Source organism: Temnothorax nylanderi, unplaced genomic scaffold, assembly GCF_030848795.1.
Source record: "Temnothorax nylanderi isolate EJ_2023f unplaced genomic scaffold, tnyl_v1.0 TNYL_tig0075_pilon, whole genome shotgun sequence".
Taxonomy (NCBI): Eukaryota; Metazoa; Arthropoda; class Insecta; order Hymenoptera; family Formicidae; genus Temnothorax; species Temnothorax nylanderi.
The window spans coordinates 514,202-540,841 of NW_027249137.1; the positions used below are offsets into that span (position 1 = coordinate 514,202).

Here is a 26,640-nt window from a genome sequence, read left to right on the forward strand (position 1 = left end):
TACAAAATATATTTTATAGATTTTATAGATCATATTATTGTGTCACGTTTACTTAAGACTCTTAAGTTAAGAGAATTATCAATCATGTACTCACCGTTCAAAGCGAACAACCCAGATCGGCAGGCGATGCACTGATTATCCGCCGTGCCGTTACAGGTCTCGCAGGTAGGATGGCACGGCGCGCAATTGTAATCCTGCGTTTCGTACGTGTAGGGCGGACACGCGGCATAACATTTATTCTCGTGCATCACCAAATGATGCTCGCAGCTGGTACACTTGTCCGGTCTGTCCTGACAGCTGGCGCAGTTGGCCTCGCATGGCACGCACGTGCTGTTCTCGGTATCTGCATGGAAAGATGCAAAAATCGCGCGTCGCGTTACTCGATGTCAATTTTAAGGAGAAAAAATTAGAGAAGAGATCTGAATACAAATACGAATTAATCGTTTTTCTTTCCACGTACTTTCGTAGTAGCCCTCCGGGCATTGCTGAAGGCAGACCGCTAGATCGGTGACCCGAAGGTGAGCGGGAGCACACGAGAGACAAGAGTCCTGACCTGCCCCCGCGCAAATTTCACAGGATTCGTGACACGGCCAGCAAACGCCGCCCTGGTTAGGGAAGCTCCTTGGTGGGCAGCGACTGACGCAAGTGCTGAAAAAGAGATAAGAGACCCCTCGCGTTGTTTCTAAAGCGCTTTTTCATTGAGAAGGGTCGATAAAGAGGCAAAGCATAAACTGAGAATTGACGGATTCGTTAAACTCTTGTGTGGAAGATAGATAAATTATAAATATAAAAAAATATTTACTTAATAATGGATTAAATATTAATTAAAAAGATTCGTTTAGTAATGGATGAAACATTTTAATTAAAATATAAAATAACTCAATTAATATATGTATAATGATATTAATATTTGCTTTCTCAAACAGAGCAAGTAGTTTTATGCTCAAATATTCCTACCGTCATAATCCGCAGTTTCGTAGCATTGCAAAATTGTGTGTTAAGTTATATTAATTTTATCAGCATATGCCGCCCGCTAGCATTTGACAGTCACTGCATTAAAATATAAAACATGTAAAATCCTTATAAAATATTTCTCCAATGCATATTATTCTAATTTTACATTTAAGAATTAGCAAAAATAATATAAATTCTGGAAGTCATACTTTAAAAAGCATATTTCCTGACAAAGGCAATTGTTTTGTCTTAATTGAAAGCTCTAAGTCTGTTTACTCACTTATCGAGACGATAATTTTTACAACCGACGCACTGCGTCGGGCCTTTGCCGTAGCAACCTTGCGCGTCGCATTGAGGATCGCAGTCGTGCAGTATCCTCCTGGTGGTGTCGAGCGAGCCGTCCCCTTGCACGGACGACGACGCCGAAGGTGAGTCGAAGGCGGACGCCGATGAAACGTCGCCAGGCAGGTGGTTCGACAGGATCGGTGCTGACGAGCCGTCCAAGGTGGCCACAGATGCCTGTAGGTTCGACGCGGCGCCGCTGTACGGGCCCTGGTAACTCTGAAAGGTAGACGGAGAAAAGAAGTCCCTGTTGCCCGGATAACCGGACAATTGTAGCGGATCATCGTCTACCGAGAATGGATAATGCACGGAATGAGAGGAAAGGTAATGAGGGGAATGTACCGGGTTAAATTGCCGCGTGCGTATCCGGATCGGGTTCGTCGACGTGCCGTAGAAGATCAGCTGCCACTTCTTCAGGATGCCTATAACAATGCAGCAAGAAGACCAAATTATAGCGGGATCTTTGCGCGATGACAAGGGATAGTGTGACGTACGGGTTGAGAAAGACTTTTAAAATCGTAAATAATTTTTAATTGTTAAAAACAATACAAGTTTTAATTATTTGGGATTATTTTGATACAAATTACAACTCTCTCTCTCTGCAATGTATTCTGGGGTTTATGATCTCAAAAATAATGATTATATCAATCGATTTAACCAATGGCAGTGCCCCAACATTGATTTAAAATGGATACATTCCGAGAAAATAAGAATAATTGAATATTAAACAAAACAAAAAATTCTGTTTTGCAATTAAAAATAAATATTTGTCTTCCTGACAACTCGTTTCAAAATTGATTGGGAAATAATACTGGAAAAGACTTGCCTGGTGAATTGACATGTCGATTCCCAGCATTAATAATCTGCAGAGTCCATCGACCGTCAGCCTTTTCACCCCAAAAGTGTACGCTGAGGAAGGGCCAATCGTCAAAGTTGGAGCTGAGAACGTCACGTGGCCGCTCGAATAATAGCGTCGAAGTTGTGCCCATTGGCGAGGTCAGTAAGAGTCTTAAGTTTCCTCGAGGGAAGAACCTCAGGGAAACCTATTTCACGAGAATTAAAATTTTACAATTTTAGATTGACATCAAAATAGCAGACATAAGTTATATATAATACTGTAATCTTTTAATCGTTCTTAAAAAATCGGTAGCATAATTTCTTTTACAATAAATATAAAGGAAAATTATAGTAACTTTTTAAGTGTAGTCATGAGGATAGTAAATAGTAGCTTATGCTATATTTAGTATTTCTTTAAACTGATTATTGCTATATGATAATTGCTAAAACTAGTGACGACTCTTTTCAGCACGGATCCTACCTTACACTGCACATGCTCCAAGAACCGCACTTCATTCAAGGACCCAGCGCATCCGGTGACATCCATGTACGCGCTCAGGGAGTACCCATACGTGGGATCAATCGGTCTCTCCTCGTTGATTTCGTCGGACTTGCAGATGTGCTGGGGCGGTACGTTGGTCCACTGTTCGGCCAAGTTGACCATGGCACCGGCGTCCATCAGACCGTAGCCGAACTTGTGGGATACCTTTCTCTTCACGCCGTTCAGTATCCAGCCGGGCTCGTTGCTCAACGGCTCGGACCTCGAGGTAAGTACCACCAGGTACTGCATGTCTCGCCACGTCAGCGTGGGGTTCGCCTCGAGGGCGAGGGCGGCGATGCCGGCGGCTAACGGCGCCGAGGCGGATGTCCCGGTGTGTTCCACCGTGCAGATGTGATCGGGACGCAGCTTGGCGTCCATGTCCACGGTGGCGACGCTCTTATCGTTGCCGGGCGTGCCCGACGAGTACGTGGACGCCAAGGTCGAGCTGCACTCCTCGAGGTACCACGGCTTGTAGCCGCCCTGCGTCGCGCTCGATATCGACAGCGTGAAGATGCTGTTCGTGTAGCCGTCGCAGTTGCACGAGTCGGTATGCCGGCCACCGTTACCGGACGCCCACACGAAGATCGAGCCCTTACCCTTGCGACCCTGCGTGGGAAGAAGAAGAGATATACCGCGAATGTTCGCGACAGAGAAGATGAACCGTGCGACCGACGAAGCGATAGGATGCGCGTTTAGTAATTTTATAGAATAGCCCGAAAATTTATGATAATGTAATTACGTAATAACGATATAACTTTGAGTACGTTACGAAAATGGTAGTTTCAAACTATAAACAAGACAATAAAAAATATTTTCTTTATCGAGATCTTCCTAGTCCAAAAGAGAATGTTTGTTTTCCACCAAATAGAACGGAATATAAAATAAATTTTGCTGCACAAGAAATATTATTGTAGCCGTATTTCAATTAGGATTTGTTTCGAAAAATTAAAAACTGAGTTATTTTAACATCATAGCGCGAAAAAGTTATTTCAATGATATAAAATATCACGCGAAAAATTTACGGAAAATAAAATTTCCGATAGAACAAATTCACGTTATTCCAAACAAATTATTTTTTTATGCAAACTTATAATTATTTCTAACCGAAAAATTAATAACATGTAACTAAATCAATTAAAATAAAAAGTTTGAATTTTTCTTCACAGTTCTCTACAAATATCCATATTTCATAAAATAATATTATTAATGATATCATTAATTCGATGCACAAAGTTAATCATCCTGCGATAAAAATATAAACAATATATATCTTCATTTATAATCCACAACTTTTATTTTGAGTTCGTTATTATGACACCAAACGAAGAAGTTTTCGAGAAAAGGTTTTTAAGTCCCCCCCCCTTTCCGAAGTAATAAAATAAAATGTCGAGGGGAAATCCGCGACAGAAAATAAATCGATCCTCTCGCTTCGCGAACGCGCGCAGAAAGTATGTAGCGCGATATATGTAGCTTACGCTCGTCACTCCGTAAATAAACGCCCTTCTGGCGAGAGGGCCCGGGCCGTCGACGGTCTTGCCGTCGTCCTCGGGACCCCAGGAGGCGCTGTATATGTCGATGTGATCAGGATTCAATCCCAGAGCTCTGGCCTCGACGGCGTCGTTTACCGGGCCATCGAGCATTCGCACGCCTGAGAACACGAGAGATATGTGCGTGAGGCGAGTCTTCCTTTTCCCCCTTTCTCGCCGTATGCCGTGATTTTATCTCACGGATTGTCATGTGCGGAATGTTAATATCGATTTTAAGGATGGCCGAGACGGGCAACGGGAGTTTGACCAAGCGAGAGGAGGTGCAGAGTACGTAAAAGTGATTTTTATGATAGAAATATTTTCAGTACAATCGTGCGATTTTAATTAATTTTTTCATTTGTTCCCATTTGTTTTTCCGGCTCTCAAAATATGCGTGTAATTAGATATTTATAAATTTTTTTATTTTGATGGGAGAAGTATAAGCTGATTTTCCGTTCCATTTTCAAGTATAATCATCATTCGATTACTGCTACGCTATTATATTAAAATTGAGGCCAGAATAGTACAATTTCGATCAGAGCATCAGAGATCCGTTTTTGTTGGTTTCAATCTCTCAAACGGTTTATCTCATAAACGAATATTCTAGCGGATATCAAACAAATCAAGTTAGTCTCATTTAATAAGCACTCGAAATCAGATTCATCGAGGTCGCAAATCGTATCGGTTGAAAGCTTTGGATGAAAATAACTGACAAAATTTTACATTTCTATCGCGAAATTCCATTACGTTTTGATCCCCGCATAAAAGTGGCTCGTAGGCAAACGATAGTTAATTGCAACCAACGACATCCGCCGTCGCGGCGTTATCGCGGGATAACCATCGCCGTCTCGCGGTTCTAGCGAAATTTCTCGTCGCCGCTATATCGAAATTTCTAATTTCGCCGCGCGGCGTGCTCGTACGATCATCAATTCCTCCAATTCAATATCCGGTTAACGCTGCTGTATCGTTCCGCGCTATCATTTCGGCTCCCCGGCTCTGGTGTTCCCACTCGTCGTAAGCCCCGACGGCTTACGGACGTTCGTTTCGCTTCGAAATGGGTTAACGGAATTAATACAGCTCGATAGCATCGAGTCGGGGAATAGCGGCGAGCGCCCGGAAAACCTGGCCTATTCTTCAAGCGAGGTTTCGAGACGATAAAGCGACCACCGCCAGACCTGACATTCCCAGCGGTCGCTGCACTATTTATTTCCGTGGAGCTATTCGCCGGCTAAGTCAGCGCTCCGGAACGATCCCAGGAGGATTCGCTCACTCGGCATATAAGAAAAGATAAACACCGCTTTCGAGACAACGACGACGCGAAAGCCCCGTTTCTTAAATCGCGCATTAAGTGATTACCGGCATCGGCGAAAAGCGCTCTCGCGGATGTACAAGATTGACGGCAGCCAGAATAGACTGCTCGTAATTAGCGTCAACCTAGCTTCTTCGGTGGCGATTAATGTATCGCGCGCGCGTATAAATTTCCAATGATCTTTTTTCGCGGAAGATATTCTCAATTTCGCGTGCTTCTTTTCGTAACTAGCGTCGAGAATAAACAGCGAATGCGCCTCGCGGCTTGCGGCCCGCATGTTAAACAACGAAGCTAAATATACCAAGATTAAAACCGAATCAAAGGACACATCAGGTTTCTCGTTAGTTTGAATATTAAATGGACAAAAGGTTTTGGTATATCTTTGTGCCCGGGGTGAGCCAATGGATCGTCAACGTTTGTACACGCGAGTTGAGATGAGCTGCACTCTCTCATCATCTGAAATACTAACACACCTGAGTAACAACCTATTTCAAATTTCAACAAAATCCGTCAGAACATAAAATGCCTCTAACAATTTCCAGTTTACCAAACGCAGCAGTATGGGGAAAAGGAAATATTGATCCCTACCATATACGCGTTATATATGTATGCGTACATTATATGCACTTCATTCAATTTTCGCGTTATCTGCAAAATATACAGGCTGTAATTCAAGATGATAATTCAATTTTTGCATAACTCTAACGGCATAGTTTATCAAACATGGCGACGAATTTAAATCTTTAAAAGTATATTTATAAGTTACTCGTTTATGAATAGAAAATTACACACATCCCCCGCATTAAATAATCCTCTATCAGTAATACATTTTCTCGTCCTCGAGTATCCTATTTGTAATATCAATAAAGAGATAATTAGAAAATTAACAATCAGAATTAGAATGCTAATTGCTACATATCCGAGTTAAAGCGTATCAAAAGATTAAAGCAATCAGAAATGTTAAAAATGTGTGTGTGTGTGATCACTTCTTTCATTCATAAATCTTAAATAGCATTTTTTCAAAATAGCCAGTCCTAAAAAAAGTACTAAAAAAAGTATTACTATTTTCAAAATATCCTACGGATATTTTCATATTGATAGTCGCTCAAAGTCACGTACCTATATATCGTATGTAACCAATTTAGATTAAATTCCGATAGAGACTGTCATTCAATTATTATTTTCCGACACAAACTTATTCCTTCACTTCACTTATCAAATAATATTTTCAAAATAGCCTCGGACCTAATCTCTTAAATTATTTCTCTTTCGTTTCACAATCCCGCGATTACGTGTGGCTATACTTATGCACACTATTTCGATCTTTGTTGCAAATGACCTTACCTCCGATGCTGGCGTTATAAGCGACTCCGACCCCGCAGTACTGGTTGAAGGCGACGGCGGCGACTTCGCCGGCACATCGAGTGCCGTGCTTATTGTCGCCGTTGTCCCTCGGCATCGGATCGTCGTCGTTGTCGTTGATGTCCGTGCTGGCCTGGTGATCGTAGTTGAGCGCGAGATCGGGATGATTGGTCTGGATGCCGTCGTCCAGAATCGAAACGACGACACCCTTGCCGGTATAGCCCTTCTGCCAGGCTGGGCCGAGATTCATGTCATAACCGTCCTTGGCGCCGCCATTCTAGGGCAACGAAATGTTAATCTTAATGAACGATTTAACGATGAATATATATATATTTTTTTCTTCAACGTGCCGCAATCGTTTTGTTGCCCTTCTTTCAGGTAGAGCGCAAGGAAATTTGAGAATTAACCAACTTGTATGTTTTGGAAATTATGCCTACATAAACATCTTGTTTCGCTACTTAAATATATATATATCTCTTATAGTTAGCAAGATTTTTTAAATTAGGTACAGCTTAACTCATTATAAAATAAAAAATTTAGAAATTACCTCCGTTTTCATAAGTTAACATCGATTACATTTAGCATATAAATTTCATGATTATTTTTACATTAGTGTTAAATTTTTTAATCTAATTCTTATTTTTCGTGAGTTACAATTCTTCCGACAAAACAGTTTGTTACATTAAATATACATTCTATACTTATGTAAACACAAAAGAATATACATTGTACCCTAAATGCAAAAAATATTTTGTCTCAGCCGAAGATTTTGATGATAAATCGCGCATGGTGCGATACACGATTCTTTGATAGCAATTAATTCGCGAATTTCGTGTTACCGTATATGACCGTTGATTGATATTCGTGTAACGCTATATATCTCCACACGCGCGTATACAATTTCATGGATTAATGGATTACTAGCCGCACGACAAATTCGGACGCCACAGCTTTCACAACGTGGTCTCCATTATACCAGCAAGTAAGATAGCTGATACTCTCAGCGTCCCATAATAATTTAGAACATTGATATTTCCTAATGTTATAAAAATGATTAATTTTCTAATTATTATGGGACTCCGCATTAATTATTTCTTAAATATCTACCAATTTTTGTACAACTATGTATTGTATATATAATGTGTAAAAAATGAATAGCTACATTAAAGCCCCTAAGAAGTTTCAGTATCAAAAAATCAAGCGCTAGAAATTCCATCAGGAACTTTTTGATCACCAAATGTTATATCGCGCGCCATCGTTCTCATAAAAATATCGACGGTGTTAAAATTCCATTCGAATTTTGACAGAGCTATAGCTTCTTCTCTGATATCGCTGTCGGTAGCCACCCAGCTATATCGAGCCGGAAAAAAATATATGCGAGACACGATTCTCTCGTACCGCCGGGCGACGCACGATTCGTATCCCCTATATAACAAACGTTCGTTTTATGCATTTATAATGGATTGATTATTGCGGAGTTCCGGTTATACGAATGGCGTTTTTCATTTGTGTGCGTCATAAATTTACGCAATTTACGTAATAAATGCATACGATGAAAATACGCGAATGTTTCGTACACGTGTTCCCGCGGCGATCACGCAAGTCCGCGTATGATCATATCTAAATCGCGGTAAAAAAAATTCACGACAGCGATGCGATAAATTCGTGCGTGCGTGGCATGATATCGCGGACTCCGTAGATTAGCCATCAGGGGAGATGGACGGTCAAGTAAGCACGGCGAATACATCAATCCCAGATGGGTCGAACGATCTATCATTCTAATTGATACAGGGGATATCTTCGACACGGGAATATTGATACGGGATATCTTTATAATTATCGGTTGAAAAATAATAATTGCGGTAGTAAAAAAAAAACAACTTCCAAAATGTTCTACAATTTAGAAATAATTTAGATTTTTTGAGTAGAAAGAAAAGGATGACAACTTAGGATCAATTTTTATCGCACGCAAATTTGGTAAAAAAATTTAGATGCTTGCAAGGAATCACTATTTTGCAAAAAGTTTTAATTCTGATTACCGCGTAGATTCTACATTTTGTCTACATATCGAGAATAATCTCGGACTATGTATTTTGGAAGTGTAGCCTCTGGAAATGTTTCCGCATGTGTGCGAATGTACGCGAACAACGCGAAATACTTTCGCGGAACACAAGAACACGAGGTATTCTCTAATCTTTATGACTATGGGTGTTTTTCCGCGTGAACTGAGCAGAATTGGAAGAGATAGAACAGGTGCATCGAATATATGGCTTAACAAATGCTTTTAACATTCATTTTACATATAAAAAAAGCCTTCTTTATTTTCATGAAATATTCTGCAAAATACAAAAGTACTGTATTATTTATCAGGATCAAAGCTATATATATAAGAAAATGAAGTAAATAAAGCAACGGTGAAGTAATAGCTAAATATATAAAAGAGTAAATTAAAAAATAAATAAAATAAATAAATAAAAGAGTCATATCTAAAAAAGGCATGTATAAAGTCGATACTCGAATCTATCGAAGTTTATTGTCGCTTTTCCGCGATGCCGATTGGTTCTCTCGCTGCGCTTATTTCATGAATAGCTGTATATTTTGACACTTGTGTTTAATGTTAAAGCTAAATAGCGCGCGCGAAGCGCGCGTCTGTGATGTCTAGTAAATTAAAAAAATCAACTTTTTAACTATACATTTTTTAAAAACTCTCACATATATGTATATAAGTTTTTTTGATGCAACAAACATTACGATTAGGACTTTTGGCCTGTCAACTGATTTAAATAAACAATTTCTATTTATAATTCATAAATTCACAAAGAACTTTCTCAGGAGTAATATGCTAAAATCTATGAAAATAAAAAAAATGTTTTTCCTTTAAGAATAAAAAAGAATCACGTCTCGAGAGATATACGCAATTCAGGAAACATTGGTGATATAGCTAATTAGAAGGGTTATCGCTTAGAATCTAACGCGAGTCCGCCTCGGGCTATCACACGAATGAAGAGCATGTAAAAGGACAGGATATAGGTTTCTCTTAATTCCGGCTCTCGTACATTACGCCCGTAGCTCATCGTGATCAGAGGAGCAGCGCGGTACGTGTTCTCATCGCGGAAACACCGGCGACCGGGAATGTGCCAATCTCCGTGCCGATGCACCTTTCTCACTGCTGCTTTTTTACTCGGTCATTCGGGCCCGGGCGCGTCGCACACGATGCCGGTTCCGTTCTCCCTGCAATTCCATTAACTAGATTGCACATTGTCGTGCTCGCCCGTGAGGAAGACCCCGGGGGCATCGACGCGTGTCCCCGTCGTCCGTGTCAGCGCTTATCTGCGCGGAGATTTCGGCGCTACGAGCGGATCAAGAAGAGACGAAGAACGAGAGTGCGGTATGCGCTGAGAATGCAACGGGATCAGAACTCGATAGCTCGAAGAGGAGGAAACGTGGGTTTAATGTGGGCGCAACGTTACCGAGCTGCTTGTTGTAGCGCTATCGCTGTTCCAAACCCATGGATACAGAATTGTCAACATCAAACCATATCGACTATTGCATGTCGGTTTGATGAAGAGCACGGAAAGCTTTCCACCTATCTCACGTTACTCTAATAAAAATTTTGACACAAAAATCTGAAAAGATAAAAAAATATCATGTTCGGTATTCTACGGTTCCGAAAAAATTGCGAAAGAGGAATATGCAGTCTCTTATTACATCAAGTACCATGTGTTATATATACCACTTATATACAAAATTCACGGATCGACGACTGTTTATTCATAGTTTTCAGCTCGCATAATTGTAAAATTATTTCTAATAAAATAATTTTTATATATTCCGATTTAAGAATTAATTTTCTTATACAAAATATTGAAAACTGCTTCATAGAAAAACCAAGGAATCTAATTGAACATTCCGTTTTCTTCATGTTGCGCGCGCGACGCATCGATCCCTTGGTTGCTTCTTCCTCTCCGACGAACGCAGGCAAAATTATCCAGCGAGAAGCGCCAAATTTACGGGTGCCGTGCATAAGAACGCTGTAATCCCATCAGCGTGCTGCGAATGGTGAGGCGAGATGGGTTGGTGCGCATACATTGTGAGCGCATATTGTGCCCGGGGAAAGACAATGCGGCCCATTCTCTCTCACGACGCGTGCGGCCGACCTGACAAAAAGAGGACGAAGAAAAAACCCCGCGTCCGAGCCGAGTTTACAACAATCCGGGGTTGCTCTAGTTCGTCCGAAGATACTCTTCGCCCCGGCAATGCCGGGCATCCCGGCATCTTCCACGGTATAACAAAAGCGAACTAGACGTCGTTTCCATGACGCGAGCATAGACATAAAAATCTAACAATACAAGATTCGTGGTCTACCTCTATCTAAAGATATAAAGAGAAACGTGTATTACAAACTAAACTTGATTCTTGATTATCCCCTTCATCGTAAATTTCCGAGAAAGATATCGTAAAATAAAGAAATAAAAAATTTTGAGATCCAATATTAGAAAGACTATTATATAATATCGAAAAAAATCACGATTAGACATTCGAGAGAAGATTGAATTCGACTCATCATCAGCAACGTCAGCAACTACTTCACATACAATTTTATATTTAACATGACTCTTTAGATTATAAAGTTTGTCTACATTTGATTCAAATTTCTTGTCTAATGTTTAACCTTCTAATAGATTTTATTCTTCGATTCAATCCTCCAGCATCTTAGCATTACGAAATACTTATAGCAAAAGGCCGAAGTATAAAAGTCCACTTGGATGACTGTCATATATTTGTGAATCTTCATATCGAATTACTTTTATCCTCGTAATCTCGTTTTCTCTTTCGCCTCAAGGCGCGTCAATAATCCAATTAATAAATTAATAATACGCCCTTAGATATCGCTGACATTTTGAGAATCAATTATCACATTGTCAAATATCAAATTTTTAAACAGCAAGTAACATTCTTGATGTATATCAGACATGCAGTAATGAATAATAAATATGGGAATATAAAATTAGATTCGTAGCGGATCGATGAGAAATGAGAAATCGACATCGATTAATTTGCTCTCGGATATTTTTGTGTTCATGTTGCAGACAGGATATCGATATGCCATACGGGATATCATAGATGGTTTATCAGTTTACGTAAGCCCCGGCTCCTTATCGCGCTTCGGGCGACGCTCCGGGCGTCTCACGAACGCTGCATCTCGTGCTTTTACATATGTGGCAGACTTTTGCTGCGTCCGGGTTTCGAGTGTCGGCATATTTGGGCATTGCTTTCTGCAAATAGAGAGGAGGTCTCCCCCCCCCCCCGAATATCGGAGCGTTCGCCTGAGCTGCTCAAATTTCATACCACCCGATATTAGGTCCATTATGCAAAATCGTAATCTTCGTGATACGCGCGCATCGCGTATTTCTTAAGGCTCCTTGCTCTCTTTCTCTCTCTCTCTCTCTCTCTCTCTCTCTCTCTCTCTCTCTCTCTCTCTCTCTCTCTCTCTCTCTCTCTCTCTCTCTCTCGCTACAACCACATCGAATCACGACGTCAGAAGCGAGAAACGTGAACTTTTCTCCTTGCGTCGGGAATAAACGAAGGAAAAAGGAGAGTGCGGAATGTATTTTTGTAAGTGCGCCGTTGCGCAAACTGAATTTGTTTATTCCTCATATCGAAAAAGAAACTACATCTATTTTTGCAGCTGTCGTCTCGTTCAATCTCGTTCGCGTAGCGGAGTGCCCTATATAATGCAGCATCGCTGATAAATACATAGGTTTTTCGGAACTTTCTTTCATCTTTGATTCTTTGATCAATTTGAAGCCCGTTTTCTCCCTTTGAAGCGAAAATTTATGATTGCGCAACCCCATTTACCCTCCTAACTTTTTGATATTCAGCTTTGAGCTTCTATATTTCTTCTTTTGATTCTTTCTCGAATTAAAATATTGCCAAAGTACAACTTGAAACAAAACGAAGGCTAAGATTTCCCGTAAGGGAATTAAGAATCAAAGTAAAACTACCTCCGGTAACTACCTACAGCATCCGCAAGAACAGGCAATCGAGGATGTTCCTTACGTTTTCTCGGACATTCGCCGATGAAAGTAGAACAGTTAGAAGCTGGGACACTCGATATAATCGAGAACTTCTCGACAACTTAGGCCGAGACGCCGCGCTGGCGGGCAACGCGCTTCGGAGAACAGAGAGAGAGAAAAATTTCTGCCGGATATATCGGGGGCGAGCCTGCCAAAAGCTAGCTCTACCCGCTTCCGTTGTTTCTCACCACTCTGCTGCTGTTCTAGATGGCACGGCTGCACGTTATAAGCTGCTTACTTGGTTCCGCAAGAAAACGCGTGTGCAGCACAACGGCTCCATTAAGGTCCGCCTAGTTCGCGCGAGAAATAAGTACCAAGTCTGGTCGCACGATGCACTAAGTGTCGAGATTTATGCTCTTATACAGAAAAGTCTGATTTCTCGCGTTTAACATTTTCCATCGTTATCTAAAATATATTTCTCACTATATTTAAAAAATTAATTTTGTATTTATACGTTATAAAATCTATATTTCACATACGTTTATAAATTATATATTTAAATTAATGGAGATGGAACATAAAATGCATGAGCTCTTTCAAGTAGGTATAGCAACTTCAATGTTGTTAAAGAAATTTTGGAATTTTCCAAACAACAGAGATTTTTACTCGATCCAACTAGCCACTGTGGTAAAATCCTTACTTTTAATTTATAACTCGTAATTGCAGATAACATGTACAATTAACGTAGAATTAAAGGTAATCTCTCGAACATTTTAAATAACGAAACACGGTCTTTCTAACGCGTTTAATGCGCCAGGATGATCAGTCTGGAGGATTAATTTGGAGCGATTAAGCCACGCGACTGGAATGGAAGTGCAACGTTCCGCCTGACAGAATCGTGAAGTGGAAGAGGTCTAAAACAACCTCATCAAGCGCGTTGTTTTCGATAATCTCAGGCCGGCCCGGGCCCGTCGATCGATTCGACGGGCTCTCGCTCAATAAGATCGCATTAGTCGCGGCCGCTAATCGGATAACAAACACGTTGATTGATTGTTTGTACGCGGGACCCGCCGAACCATTACTGCGATAATTGTTTACTCGCTCACGATTACGCGAGCCGAGTTATGCGAGTTATGTGAGCGTTTTGCGCAAGATATGTACCTCGTTTAAGTGCATCGAGTCGCAATGTAAACGCCGCTGCGTTTCTCTCGATTATTACAGTGTAAGATATGCAATAATTCGGTGGATAATTAACTCACAGCTAAAAATCGAGATGCGATCTCTAGTCTAATTAATGAGATACGTCAGGATTGAACGACTAATTTAATAACTGAAGAAGATTTGTGATATTTTCCGTAGATTGAGGTCGCCTAATCAAAATGACGGTAGGAAAGCCGGGATATTGCTCTCACTGCACGGAAAGAACGGTTTTGCTGAAGTATTTAAAAATTTAGCTAGATACAGATCTGAAAATAATTTTGTTGCACCATCAAAATAATTATGTAGAACATTCAAACTGATTGCTAAAATGTCAAAAATTTTTACAGCATCATACTTCAACGACCTACTAGAATTATTTTGATGGTGTAACACAATTATTTTCAGATCTGTATCTAGCTAAATTTTTAAATACTTCAGCAAAACCGTTCTTTCCGTATGCTATTATCTATAATTTTCATCATTACTTTTATCATTACTTTAAGTTAAAATAAACAACATCGATTAGCTACAAAAATATGCCCTGGGTTAGGTACATCGTCAATTATAATTTTCAATTGCTACAATGTGTTATTTCTTTTATCAGAAAATGTCAGAAAATATGAACGTAAACATTTTTCCGAACTGACATCATCGATAGACTCTTCTCGAAAAAGAGAAAGAAATAGTCGGAAGTGTCGAGCGACTTAGATACCGCGTGAAGTTCTCTCGTTCGATTCCCGTCACGTATCCTGTCGCGGCGCGGCGGTCTGTACGGCGCGAGATGTACTTACCAGGTACCACTGTTCCTTGAAGAGCGGATCCGTGAACAGGTTTTGAAGTGGCACGCCTCTGTTTCTTTGGCGGTGGAACAGGGCGGCCTGCCGCGGACGCGGACCAAAGCCGTGGAAGTAGGGCTGGTAATCGGTGAACGCGTAGGACGCGCCACCGAAGTCGCGCTTCTTGCGCTTCTTCTCATGCTGCTGCTGAAACCAGTGCACCTGCAACCGAAAGCATACCGGATTCTGTAGCGAACCTTTTCTTGCACCACCGGGTTCTATATGATCGACTTCGAGTTACGTCGTGGCGCTATAAACTTGAATAACTTGGACCGACCCGAAAGCCATTAGCCGCCAGAATACGTTTTGTTATCTCTCACGTCGTTGCACTAAGTTCCCCACGCGACATTACATGCTGATGTAAACCGGTAACGGTCGCAAATTTTCCGAGGTGTCCGGCGAAATATTTCAACGGTATCATCAGTCGATTTTTTGCCGGGCAAAATATGTTGATTATATAATAGGCAAGTTATATAAAAAGTACGAAAGGCATTTTAGTTTAGTGCCTTTGGATAAAGAATTATTAATTACATGTAATTATAAGCTTTTAATATTATAATGAAATTTATATAATTAAATATAATTGCTATAGTATATCGAGACATTAATATTCAGAAATATTAAAGGAATTACGATTTAAATTAAAACCACTTATTAGCAATATCTATATACATCTACTAAATCATCATCACCTTTATCTATTTACTTTTCCAAAGTTATAAAAATTTAGATTTATGACGTTTATATTTTTACAAAATGTATAATGTTTATCATTATGTTTGGTATTATTTCAAAGAATTATTTTGTCGATAATTAAACAGAAGAATTTAATTAAAAGACAGTAAATTTTAATTAAGAGAGAGAAAGAAAAATAAAATTGTCTTTTTATCCTTTTTTTAAGATATAAAGCTACTCATAACACCACCGCTGTTTATCATCCCACTGATTGGCCAAACAGCTATATTGCGACGCTGCGATCTGCGTGGAAAATTCACCGGGGCAGAATGACTTAATCGAGGGTCATAAATCGAACAATCACCGAAAAACGCCTCGGGGAACGAGCTTTAATTCTAGCGCGCGCCGCGTTTCTCCCGTTTCATTCATATCGTCGTGCTGGAGCCGGACACGCAATGCGATTCGATACCCGGTACCGCCGACAGATTCACGAACCTCACGTAATTTTGGCGAGGCTCCAAATACGTCGGAATCAACCGAGTTAGTTTGATCGTATAATTTATTGAAGGCGCGCGCCAATGCAGAAATTTCAGAAATTTTCAAACTAACACAATGAGTGTAAGATAAGAATTTCGTACACGTGCTGCGCCAAATCGATTATTGAACATGCTAAAAGTCCCTTAAAATCAAACGGTTATGGCAGTCGTGCAGTAGAATAGTAGCAGATGTTGCCGTATTCTCTTATGAATTATAAACAGTTGTGGATAGAATAGAAGTCATGATGTCAAGTACACGTATTAAAAGAATTCTAACTTATAAAGGAAAAAAGCTTTTATGATCACTAATTAAGTAAAAGTTAGTTTGCAATTGTTTACAGTTAATTTTAATTACCAATATTTATAAATTTCTATTGAAATGCAAATATTATATTTTATGTAGATATACATTGTGTGTAACGTAAATATTATATATGATGTTTCGAACGAATAAACTATCGAATCACTCGTTTCCCTGGACATGAAATATCCAGTTACTTCTTCATGAAAAACTAAATAAAATTTAAACGCCGACATAAATCGTCATCCCGATAGTAAGCTATCTTTCAAAGGAAAATTAGATATATAGCCCGGAATTTTAATTTTCAAATTTAATCAGTTTATCTAATAAAGAAAGCTGTAAAATTCAGAATACAAACATAAACGTGAAGAATTCTTTATGTATAATTACTTATTTTCCTTCAATATTTCAAAGAAACAGTTTTTCAAATAATACAAGACATTTCGAGATATACGTGAGAAAAATTAATAAAAGAAATAAGAGGTGTCAACAATTTATTATGTCTCATTCGCTGTAATTGTTTCGTTTATATTGATACGAGCCGCGTGACATTTTTCCAACATGAGCAAGTGCAAAATGAAACACCGCTCGTCTATTTTTTAACGAACAATTAAGCGGTTAACTAAGCGTGCTGCACAATTAATAAGCAGCCAGTCACGATCGCCGGGAGAACGAGAGAGATTTCCCGGTCACGTATCCGTGGCTTTGCCCGCCATAAATCCCGGCGATCTCTGAGCGCGGGACGTTCGGAAAAAAATGTATCTCGCGCGGAAATTACCCCCCGCACGTTCGCCCCGTGCAAATGGCATTTTCCCCGCGATAACGTGTTCCCTGCGAGCGCAGCTCATAATTAATGCTATATCGCGCGCTCCCCCGCGATGCATGCGAAGATCTGCATTTCCCTGTTTCTCTTTCTCTCGTTTCTCCCTTTTTTCTCTCTCTTCGACACGATATTTTTCCGACCGCACTTCGTCCACCCTACCACTCCGTAATTTTCACCCGCGAGAAGGAGCTTATCGAGACGAGGAGACAATGGCGGAAAACGCGGCGACAATATTGTCTCTCGAAACAGTGAGATATTTTGCCACGTCCTCGTGAGAGAAGGGACGACGAGGCTTCACCGAGAGTGCACTTAAAGCGACCACCAGGTATTTCCCGCGCGAGTACTAAAGTGATATTATAGTGAAAAATTCGGAAAAAATCTACAGGTGCAAGGACGGAATTTCATAAACTATTTAGGGCTATGACGGATTTATGATTTATTACCGTAAGCGTGTTTCTTTTCATCAGAGATGATAACATTTGGAAAAATACACACGTCAGAATTCTTGGATTAAATGTTAAAACCAATTTACTGCCATAAGAAAGTATATCTCGCTTGACGAGAGAAGTTGTAAAACAAATTTCTATTCTTGCCTATAAATTTTTTCTAAAGTTCAAAGTTTTACCACAGCGCTAATTAAAATTTAGACCAGAACCAAACAAAAACATGTTTTTGGTCAATCGAAAAAGGAAGGCACATTTCGCGACCCTTTGTGAGGTGTACCGTTACCGTTGAATATTCTCTCACAGTGACAGAATATTTAGTGATAGAAAACTGCATGTAAATGGGAAAATGATTTTTTGAAGGCACAAGGGCTACACATACTGAGAAAAAAGACAACATTTTTATGATGTGACTGTTTTGCAACGCATATTGCATGGCTTGTTTTCAAAACATCTCAATACAGAATTCATCCTTTCTTGCATTTTTTCTGCAGGTTCTATTGACTTGACTGTTTCCATATTTTTTCCCAATGTCCTTCCTCTTCTCCCAATTCTATTGCAAAAATAAAAAAGCATTTTTTCCCCGATAAAATTAAACAGCGCGATTATAACAATTTCTTATTGTAATTTGTCATTGTGTATATTTCGTATCATTGTGACTTTGAATATGGCACGGAACGGAGCTAGTAGAGAAAATGGGCAGTCTTATTTTCTTCACATTTCACATTTAGACTCTCAGATATTTATTATTTTATTCTTTTGACGCACCTAACATGTAAGTTTTTACGATTTACCTCCGATATGTCTCCCGCTTTTTTATATTAGACATATTCATATTGACATATTCGTTTCTAGCGTAGCGTTCGCACGATGTAGCTTGGATACAACATCTGGCGACGCATGATTTAGTGCTGCGTGCTTAATTTTGTATATCTCACTTGAGAAGAACCAAATTGTGGTCGAAACGTCGTGAGTAAAATAAATAGGAACTGGCCAGTTGGGTCGCTTAATTTCGATCTTATTATAACAATTTCGTAAAGTTAAAATCAATATTTAAAAAAATTGGTGCAAATATGCATTTGACCAATTATCGAAAAATCATTAAATATCAATATTATATTTTATCTTCAGAAAATTATTACGTTGTCACATTTGTATAAACCTTAATTTTACAATTCTATCATAGACTTCTTTCGTATCGGACAAACATTCAGTTCACTTGCCAGAACGTGCATTTGTCGCGCGATCGTTAACGTGCCTTGAGCGGAATCGGCCAATTAAGCTGTTTGTCGAAACGCAGGCCGTTTTTGCGCTGACCGATCGTGAAGAGTTCAAGTTTTACCCAGTGATTTAACGGCGCTCGTGGCAATGAATTTTCTGTCCGAAATGATCGTTATACAATCGTAGATGTCGGATCGTTAACGCGTCAACTGTCCAATAAATTTGTAAGACGTCTGCTTTTAAATGCAAGATGCATATATTTACGATTATAATTATTTTACCCTAATTTCTCGTACATATGTTTCTGCATGTCTCTTACGACTGCACGTTCCATCTCTCTCTCTCTCATTTCGTTCCTCACGCGTAAATTTTATGTTAATTATAATTATTCTTTTTGCCCAAGAACAAAGCCCTTAATACGATAAGAACAAAGTCCTTAATACGATAACTGCAAGCTAATTAAATTTTTCCTTCGTCTCACAGACCTCGGAGTAAATCCACCACGACTCGCGTAAACAACGCGTCTTATTCTCTTTGAGTATAAAGCAAAATCTTGCTCCCGCGTGCATCTCGTAATTAATGTCTCTTAATTAGCAGAATACAAAGATGCGTCGACTTACCCGTGGCTCATCCCTGAGCGCTTTGTGATGCGGTTCGCTCGCGGTGAGGGATCTCTTGTGCAGTCGCTTGTGAGAGAAGAGGTAATAATTCTTCAGGGCGCCGATCTGAAACAGAGAAATGAAGCGTTCTTATTCTCCTGACTTCGAGAGCGTGATTCGAGAGGACCGACATCGTGTCCTCGCGCGAACGTAAACATGAAGAGGCAAAAGGGTGCTCGCAAATTTCCCTCTCCCGACTTCACGATGGCGTTTCGATGGTCTTGCGCGACTCGATATCGTTTCGACTCACACAAGTTTGGCGATAACTCCCGAAGTGTCGTTCTTGAATTATATGGCGGAACTTGCTAAATCTCGTCTACATTCATCGCGGTGTTTTCTGCAGACTATAAATATTTCCCCCGACGCGCTCTGCTCGCCCATGAGACATCCAATTTCTTTTTTTATTAATAAAACAACACCAAATAATAATCTAAAATAATGTAGAACTAAATTGATACAAGTTTTAGAAGTACATCATTAAAAAATGATACATCAAAGTTTTCAGATAATATTACATTTATTAGTACAATTAGTACAAATTATTATTTGCTATGTATAGCATGTTTCATTAACGTTAACAATATTGAGAATAAATTGGATAGAAACTCTTTCGCTATATCAATAATGATAAAATTATGAGTAACAAGAGCGTCGATAATTGATTTTTCAAATATTATTTGTCGATAACATTCAGTATCAAAGACTTTTGTTTTTGGATTTAGCGAGCAGAGATTACTGAATCGAAAATTAACATTATAACGAACGACATGCACGACGGCGCTTATAACATTGCCTCTCATTTTAGAAGTTTAACGCGATCCATTAGAGATAATTGGCAGCTTATTGAACGCCAGACGGTTGTAATTATATCTATAGCGCAACACTACGCGACGTTATAGACTGGCGACGTTTCAGTTTGGTCGATGAAAGTGATTGTCGATAATTCTAAGCGTAGCCACGCTCCAATAATGTTACGCGTGTCGAAAATAATTAATAAGCTATTCCAATCGTTGGTCCGCTATTCAGAGATCGCGAATCTTAATTATATCACCAGATATTTATCAAAAATTAGTCACAAAAAATAGAAGCAGATAATGTTAAAGCTAATAGTGTCGGATATCGCGTTATTTTCATCTATTCAATATTAATATTCCGTAAAAAACTAAAAAGAAAAATTGCTCTCTTCTGTCTAGAAAATGTCCTTAAGTCATATATTTTTATTTATTTCTCGTATATAAGTATACCTTTCAAAATATAGCAACTGGCCTTAAAGAAAAGAACGGAATTTACATTGGATTTAAATTGAATTTAAATAAATTTGAATTTGATCAAAAGAGAGTAAAATTGATATACAATATTGTCTTTCTTACTCTGCGTTACTATATTGTATTCTTTCACACTAAATAAACTGTATGATGCGATGTTTTGCGCAAACAACGGCATGTGTCTATGATTTACAAGCACAGCTTCCAACATTACTCTGATACGATCCGACACTTCAAGAGGAAGTCGTAAGATCCCATAAAGGCTCCCGAAACGGCTCAACTTTCGCCGGCGGAGTTTTACCGGAACTTAGCCGGAACGGGAATCAACCAAAACTGCATCGCGCCACGAAGTAGAATCACTTCCCGGAGCTGTTTTTGCGCCGCCGATGCTTTACACGTGTCGCCTACTTGAAATTCTTCCACGGCGCCTTCCTTCCGGAGCCGCGGCTCGAAAATTGAAGAGCAATTCGCAAGGAACTCGGGCGCAATTCGGAAAAAAGAGAAAAAGCGCGCGCGCGCGCGCGCCCTTTATTTTACCATCGAGTTTTACCCGAAATTTTCGCGGTGAGCTCGAGACAGCTACTTCGACGTTCTTCGGACTTCTCGAGGATCTAAGTAGCCCCAAGAGCGGCAAAGTGCATCACTTGCTCCCCTCAATCTCGAGTTATCTTTCGTGTGAAAGAGGATTACTTGCCCTACTTCTTTCACTTTAGCCATTTTTATCTCTTCAGGAACAGCGATGTATATCGTGTGAGTGTATTTGAAAAACTGTAAACTGTAACTTGCTCTTACCTTATAATAAGACTATACTTCAGAGACTTGAAAATTTTTTCATCTTCTTTTCATTTAATACTTTCCTCGCAATGTTACACTCTATATCAAATTTTAATTATTATCCAACCAATAAATACGAAGTTGCTTTTTAAATACAGATTAAAAGAATATTACCCTTCTTATTTACCCAATTTAATTTTGTTTGAAATGTAATTTACGGAAAATTAATCATTTCCAATTGTTTATAATTTAAACCGTGAATTCTTTAACATTTTTTTTGTGCCAAGAATCGACTTCAACGTGGTAAAAAATTTCGGCTTGCGTGTATGCCTAGCTTCGAGCTAAGCTAGCGAAAAAGGAGCGAAGCGCGGAAGGAAATGCGAGACTATCGCTATCTCTCGAAGATATTCCGCGGACGGTGATGGAGCATGCCTCGCCAGTTTCACTAGCGGGTTTGTTATAACTCGGCTGGCGACGACGCCGGAAGGCCCGTTTCGCATATTTCCGTATTCCGCCGGCAATTTTACGTCCAACTTGTGCACGGCACGCTTGTTGGCTTCATGACGCAAATTTCACAAGGGCGGGTCAAGGACTCGCTCGAGGGCGTCTTCCTTCTGAAGCGCGGCCGAACTGGCGCCCACCGAAATTCTCGCTCGACCATGTGGAATTTTGATAATATTCCCGATTATTTCGCGGCCGTCGCCAATAATATTTAACTCGAAACTCGAGACACGATGTATCTTATAAAACTCTCTATATCTCCGCTTCAGCTCACACGTTTGCAAAATTTTTTTGACGAATCGTAATTTGTATACCGTAAAATAGTCAATTGATAGATTTACTGCGACAATGGTTTGTAATAGAGAAATCTAAATTAACATTAGACTTAACTTAATTAAGAAATTTTAATTATAATTAAAACATATAAAATTTAATCAATATTATGAGATTTAAGTAATATTTAAAAGTAATTTACTGTCATTTCTAGTAAAAATTCGTCACAGAATTTATGCTGCATTATACATACGGTATCATTTATTAGTAGTTCTAAAATATTTTATATTCCCATCATATAAGTTCTCAAAATTTTGAATTTTCGTATACGCACAGACTTCCTCCTATCATAGATACCTATATTACTAACGATCGACTTTCTTCATGAAGGTGACGACATAAACGCGAAGTCACGTCGTCGCTACTAAAAATGACAAAGCGCCCAACTTTGACGCGATCCTCTACCGTCGTGGAGACTCGGAGACTCTACAGAAGAGAGTTTTCCCCGTGCGTTTGTTACCGGCCCTATGAGTGATAGTCCCCCTCCGACCTGCTTCCCTGGCTCTATGTCATCCGCTCCATTAACGCCTCACTTCCAAGCTGGAGGACAGTGCCATAAAGCGTAGGAAGACGTTGGCGAATTGAACTGATTTGTTTCCGGCGCGATTAGCGTAGAAACTACCGCGTGAATCTTCAGATCGTCGCCGCCTTTGTAGCGTTCCATTGTGAACGAATTCACCCAGCACGAAGTAACTCAATCCGAACGACTGCAGGTGACGTCAATTAAAAAAAAACATACAAAATCAGCGTAATGAAAAAAATCAACAAAGTATACGCGTAACGTTCTCGGTCGATTTTCGCGATGCAATTCTCGGTAGCGGGATCGAATGCGAGATTATTAAGGTAAGTAAATCAGTTGCCGAAAGACGGCAGAGTTTCCCGGCAATGATCAACGTTTCCTTCGAGCGTGGCTGGAATCGTGCGTCACTCGCGGCGTTAGCCAAATCCTCGATCCGCGCCGACCTTGGCGATCTTCCTAAAATCCCTTAAATCCATCCGGTAGCTTTCCGGAAGCGATAGTGCCGTCGCGTTCTCGCTCGCGTTCTCCGACGCGCCGCCGGTAATCCCGATAGGAGATACTCGTCGCGGCAGCTGCGCACGGGCAGGAGTAAAAAGACGAGAAAACGGATGAGAACGGGGGGTGCAGGAAGCGGAGGTGGGAACCGGCATAGAGCGGAGCACAATGCAGCGCAATTTATTAATACTCTGGGACTCGTAGCGCCCTTAGGAGTAAACGGTGAAATAGATATGCCAACCGAGGCGGGCGAGCGAGCGAGCGAGCGAGATCTGTTATAAGCCTGAACGGAAATGTCAGGACAAAGCGTCCTGTACGGAACGTACGGAACGGGCGCAATCTGCGAGAAAATTGTGGTATAACCAAGCGCGGAAAGACGTCAATTGTACCGTAAAACAAAACGTTTTTCACTTAATTCGACATGTACTTCGCGTCTGAATGGAATTCTAATTTAAAAGTTAGTTACAAATACACCTCGTCGGGTGGAGGGCGTAATAGCTATCGAGAAAGACCGATGCAGATGATCAAGTTTTAATCAAGTAAAATCGTGAATTATATATTTTAAATTACATTTTTACGAATTTAATTAATTTCAGATCCTAAAAGAATTACGGATTTAAAAAGCTGCCTCGTCATTTATTTTTATCACCTTAGTACCAAAAGAATTGAAGGCACGTCAAAGGGACGTCTAGTCATTAAAGATTAATACGGTAGGAGTCGGATAGCCCGTAGCGGAAGCCTTTTACTCCGTAGACACTCATACGTTCTCGTGTATTTTTTGAAAGCTGACCCACGCCGTTTTCAGCGTGACTAACTTCTATAAGGATTTCGCGAACGTGTATGGGCGAGGAAAAATCTGACGGCGGACGATAACTACGCGGCGAACTTAATTGTAACATCAAGATGATTTCTTTCAGGGAGCTGAACGCGCTTTGATGGCGTACTTAAATCCACTTTATTTATCGAGCCCGAGCTCCCGCGGGATTCAGTACGTCACGGCGCGGAGTCATAAGATCTAAAGAAGAGATAGAGCGAGCGATTCATCATCCCGTGTCTGCAACAAGCTCGCGTTAAGGCGCGTGCACACTAACCCGAAATGTTGCTCCAGCGTGCTCTGAATTATAAAAGTGATCGCCTAAATTAGTTAATCTACAAGCGGGGGTTTTATCCTCAGTTAATTTTCATCTTAATTTGATCATTTCTCTTTTTTCTCCATGTTTTCTTTGTGATTATAAAAAGCGAACTTACAATAAATTAAAGTTAAAATGCTATTAAATAATATTGCTTTAAAATTATATTTCTATTACATATCAAAATTTACTGTGAAATTCTTATGTATGAGAATATATCGTCAAATAGATAAGTGCATCTTTTAAATAAATTATCCTTTAAATTAATCAGTCGTCTCTCTTTGCTATTAAAACCACGCGCGTCTCTAATTGTAAGTGGTCACCTTTAAACTAGATCAAACATCGCTGCCGAATTCTTCAATCAACTGTTATTGAATTCTCTTTGCGATCGTTTGACCAAATGGTTAGCCAAATAGTAGCATTTGGTCAGTGCTCGAAGGGAGAGGAGATAAAGGTAATTCCGAAATACGTCCGCGTTAGAGAACCGACGGTCGAACCGTATTTCGCGCAACGTGTATGTTCTGTGCAACCGAGAACACGTCTGTGTATAGCAGCGCAAACTTATTCTTCTCGTGAAACGTGCGGTTTGTACGCGCCTTTAGATCGTCGTGCGCGCGCGCGCGTACTTCCGCAACACTTCCGATTCGTTTCATAGTAGTAAACTGCAGGCACGGACGTGTATTGCAACGGGGGTTGTAGAACGCCGGTGGCCGGGGGTACAAGCGTTCTGAACAGCGTTAGATAAGCGGGCGAAGGGCTGGCGGCGTAGTTTGAGAGGGCCACTAAATCAAACCGCTGAAGAATGTCTCGCGGTGACCTGCGGGTTATCGCTATAGCTATACCTGTACGCGACATACGCGGATGTTCCCAGCGGGTGCATAGTCCTGTAAGTTGTCATCGCGCACACGGGCAAGTTAAGATTTAACGTGAGAAAAAGGGAGTGAAGAAGATAGGAACGAGGAAAAAGTCAATTTCTTAAGTTTCTTGCATTTTTTTCGGACGTTGCATTCATTCGCCGCGGAATGTACAGAAGTATATTTAGGTCTCTGTGATTGATAAACTGAGGAAAAGGTGCAAACTTTTTGTAAAGTGAAGAAATAAGATGTTCCTCTTTCTCACGTTTTAAAATTATCTTTTATAAAACGAGATGTCTTTTGCTTCTAATTTTATCAGATATAAGCAAACATTATTCGTAAACAACAGAATATATAAATACAGAAGAAAGACCGCAAGAAATTGAGATTTCTTGTTGCTATTCTAAGATATTTATGTAGCTGCTATTTATATTTGGAAGCCATTACAAATATCTATTTTCTTTCTTTTGAACAATTCACGTACATTAATTCATTTATTAATATCAGATCTACGATCTACATTTACATCCAATAAAAAAAGCTGCTCCGTCTTCTTTCTACTTTAACGTTAGAATCCGTTATCCCACCGCGACACACGCGCAAAATTCACGGACACGCACGCACGCGGGGATACGAGTAGGTGGGAATCGCTGGCAGGCCATGGAGAGAATATCGCTCAAATTGTATCGCCGGTGCATTCGTGGTGCGTGTGCGGCGGTCCGTTCACTCACGTGTCGTCCGCTCGTCGGGATATCCCTCCGCCGCAAAATCCTCGATCGTGAACGGGCTCTCGTTACGTAATGCCGACCACGTATCGCCAATACCGTTGCCACGATCCCCTATTCAACCCCATCACCGTCGATGCCGTCGTGTGTGCGTTAACGTTATTGCAAATGCGACGCGGCGCGGATATAATCATTGTGTATTCGACAATGATATGCTTAAATATAAATATGATGACAACGTTAAAATAACGCGGGAGTGGGAAAAGCGAGATTTGACGCTTCAAATTCCCAAATCAAATCGAAAGCGCATAAAATCCCTACATTCAATTATGCTTTATGTTTATAGATGGTAAATCGAAAAGAAATAGCCTCGAGTCAAGGTCGCTATTTTTCTGTTTTCATGCTAAAATAAACAAAAAAGTGCAGATAGCAATCATTTTAAATATTTAGAGATTCTATAA

General features: G+C 40.1%; 1 protein-coding gene across 5 annotated transcripts in view; it reads right to left on the minus strand.

Annotated features, from left to right (window-relative positions):
• The window catches only part of Fur2 (furin-like protease 2), a 332,852-nt gene that overhangs the window by 3,874 nt on the left and 302,338 nt on the right, over window positions 1-26,640 (minus strand). For 4 of the 5 annotated variants that reach the window (XM_071709273.1, XM_071709272.1, XM_071709271.1 and 1 more), the window contains 9 exons: window positions 19,544-19,648; window positions 14,880-15,086; window positions 6,854-7,148; window positions 4,150-4,322; window positions 2,615-3,280; window positions 2,123-2,339; window positions 1,235-1,718; window positions 461-648; window positions 95-343 (listed from right to left, as the gene is read on the minus strand). In XM_071709273.1, the coding sequence (XP_071565374.1) occupies window positions 95-343; window positions 461-648; window positions 1,235-1,718; window positions 2,123-2,339; window positions 2,615-3,280; window positions 4,150-4,322; window positions 6,854-7,148; window positions 14,880-15,086; window positions 19,544-19,648 (2,584 nt within the window). The remainder of the gene's footprint in view (window positions 1-94; window positions 344-460; window positions 649-1,234; window positions 1,719-2,122; window positions 2,340-2,614; window positions 3,281-4,149; window positions 4,323-6,853; window positions 7,149-14,879; window positions 15,087-19,543; window positions 19,649-26,640) is intronic. The other variant, XM_071709274.1, reaches the window with a different exon arrangement.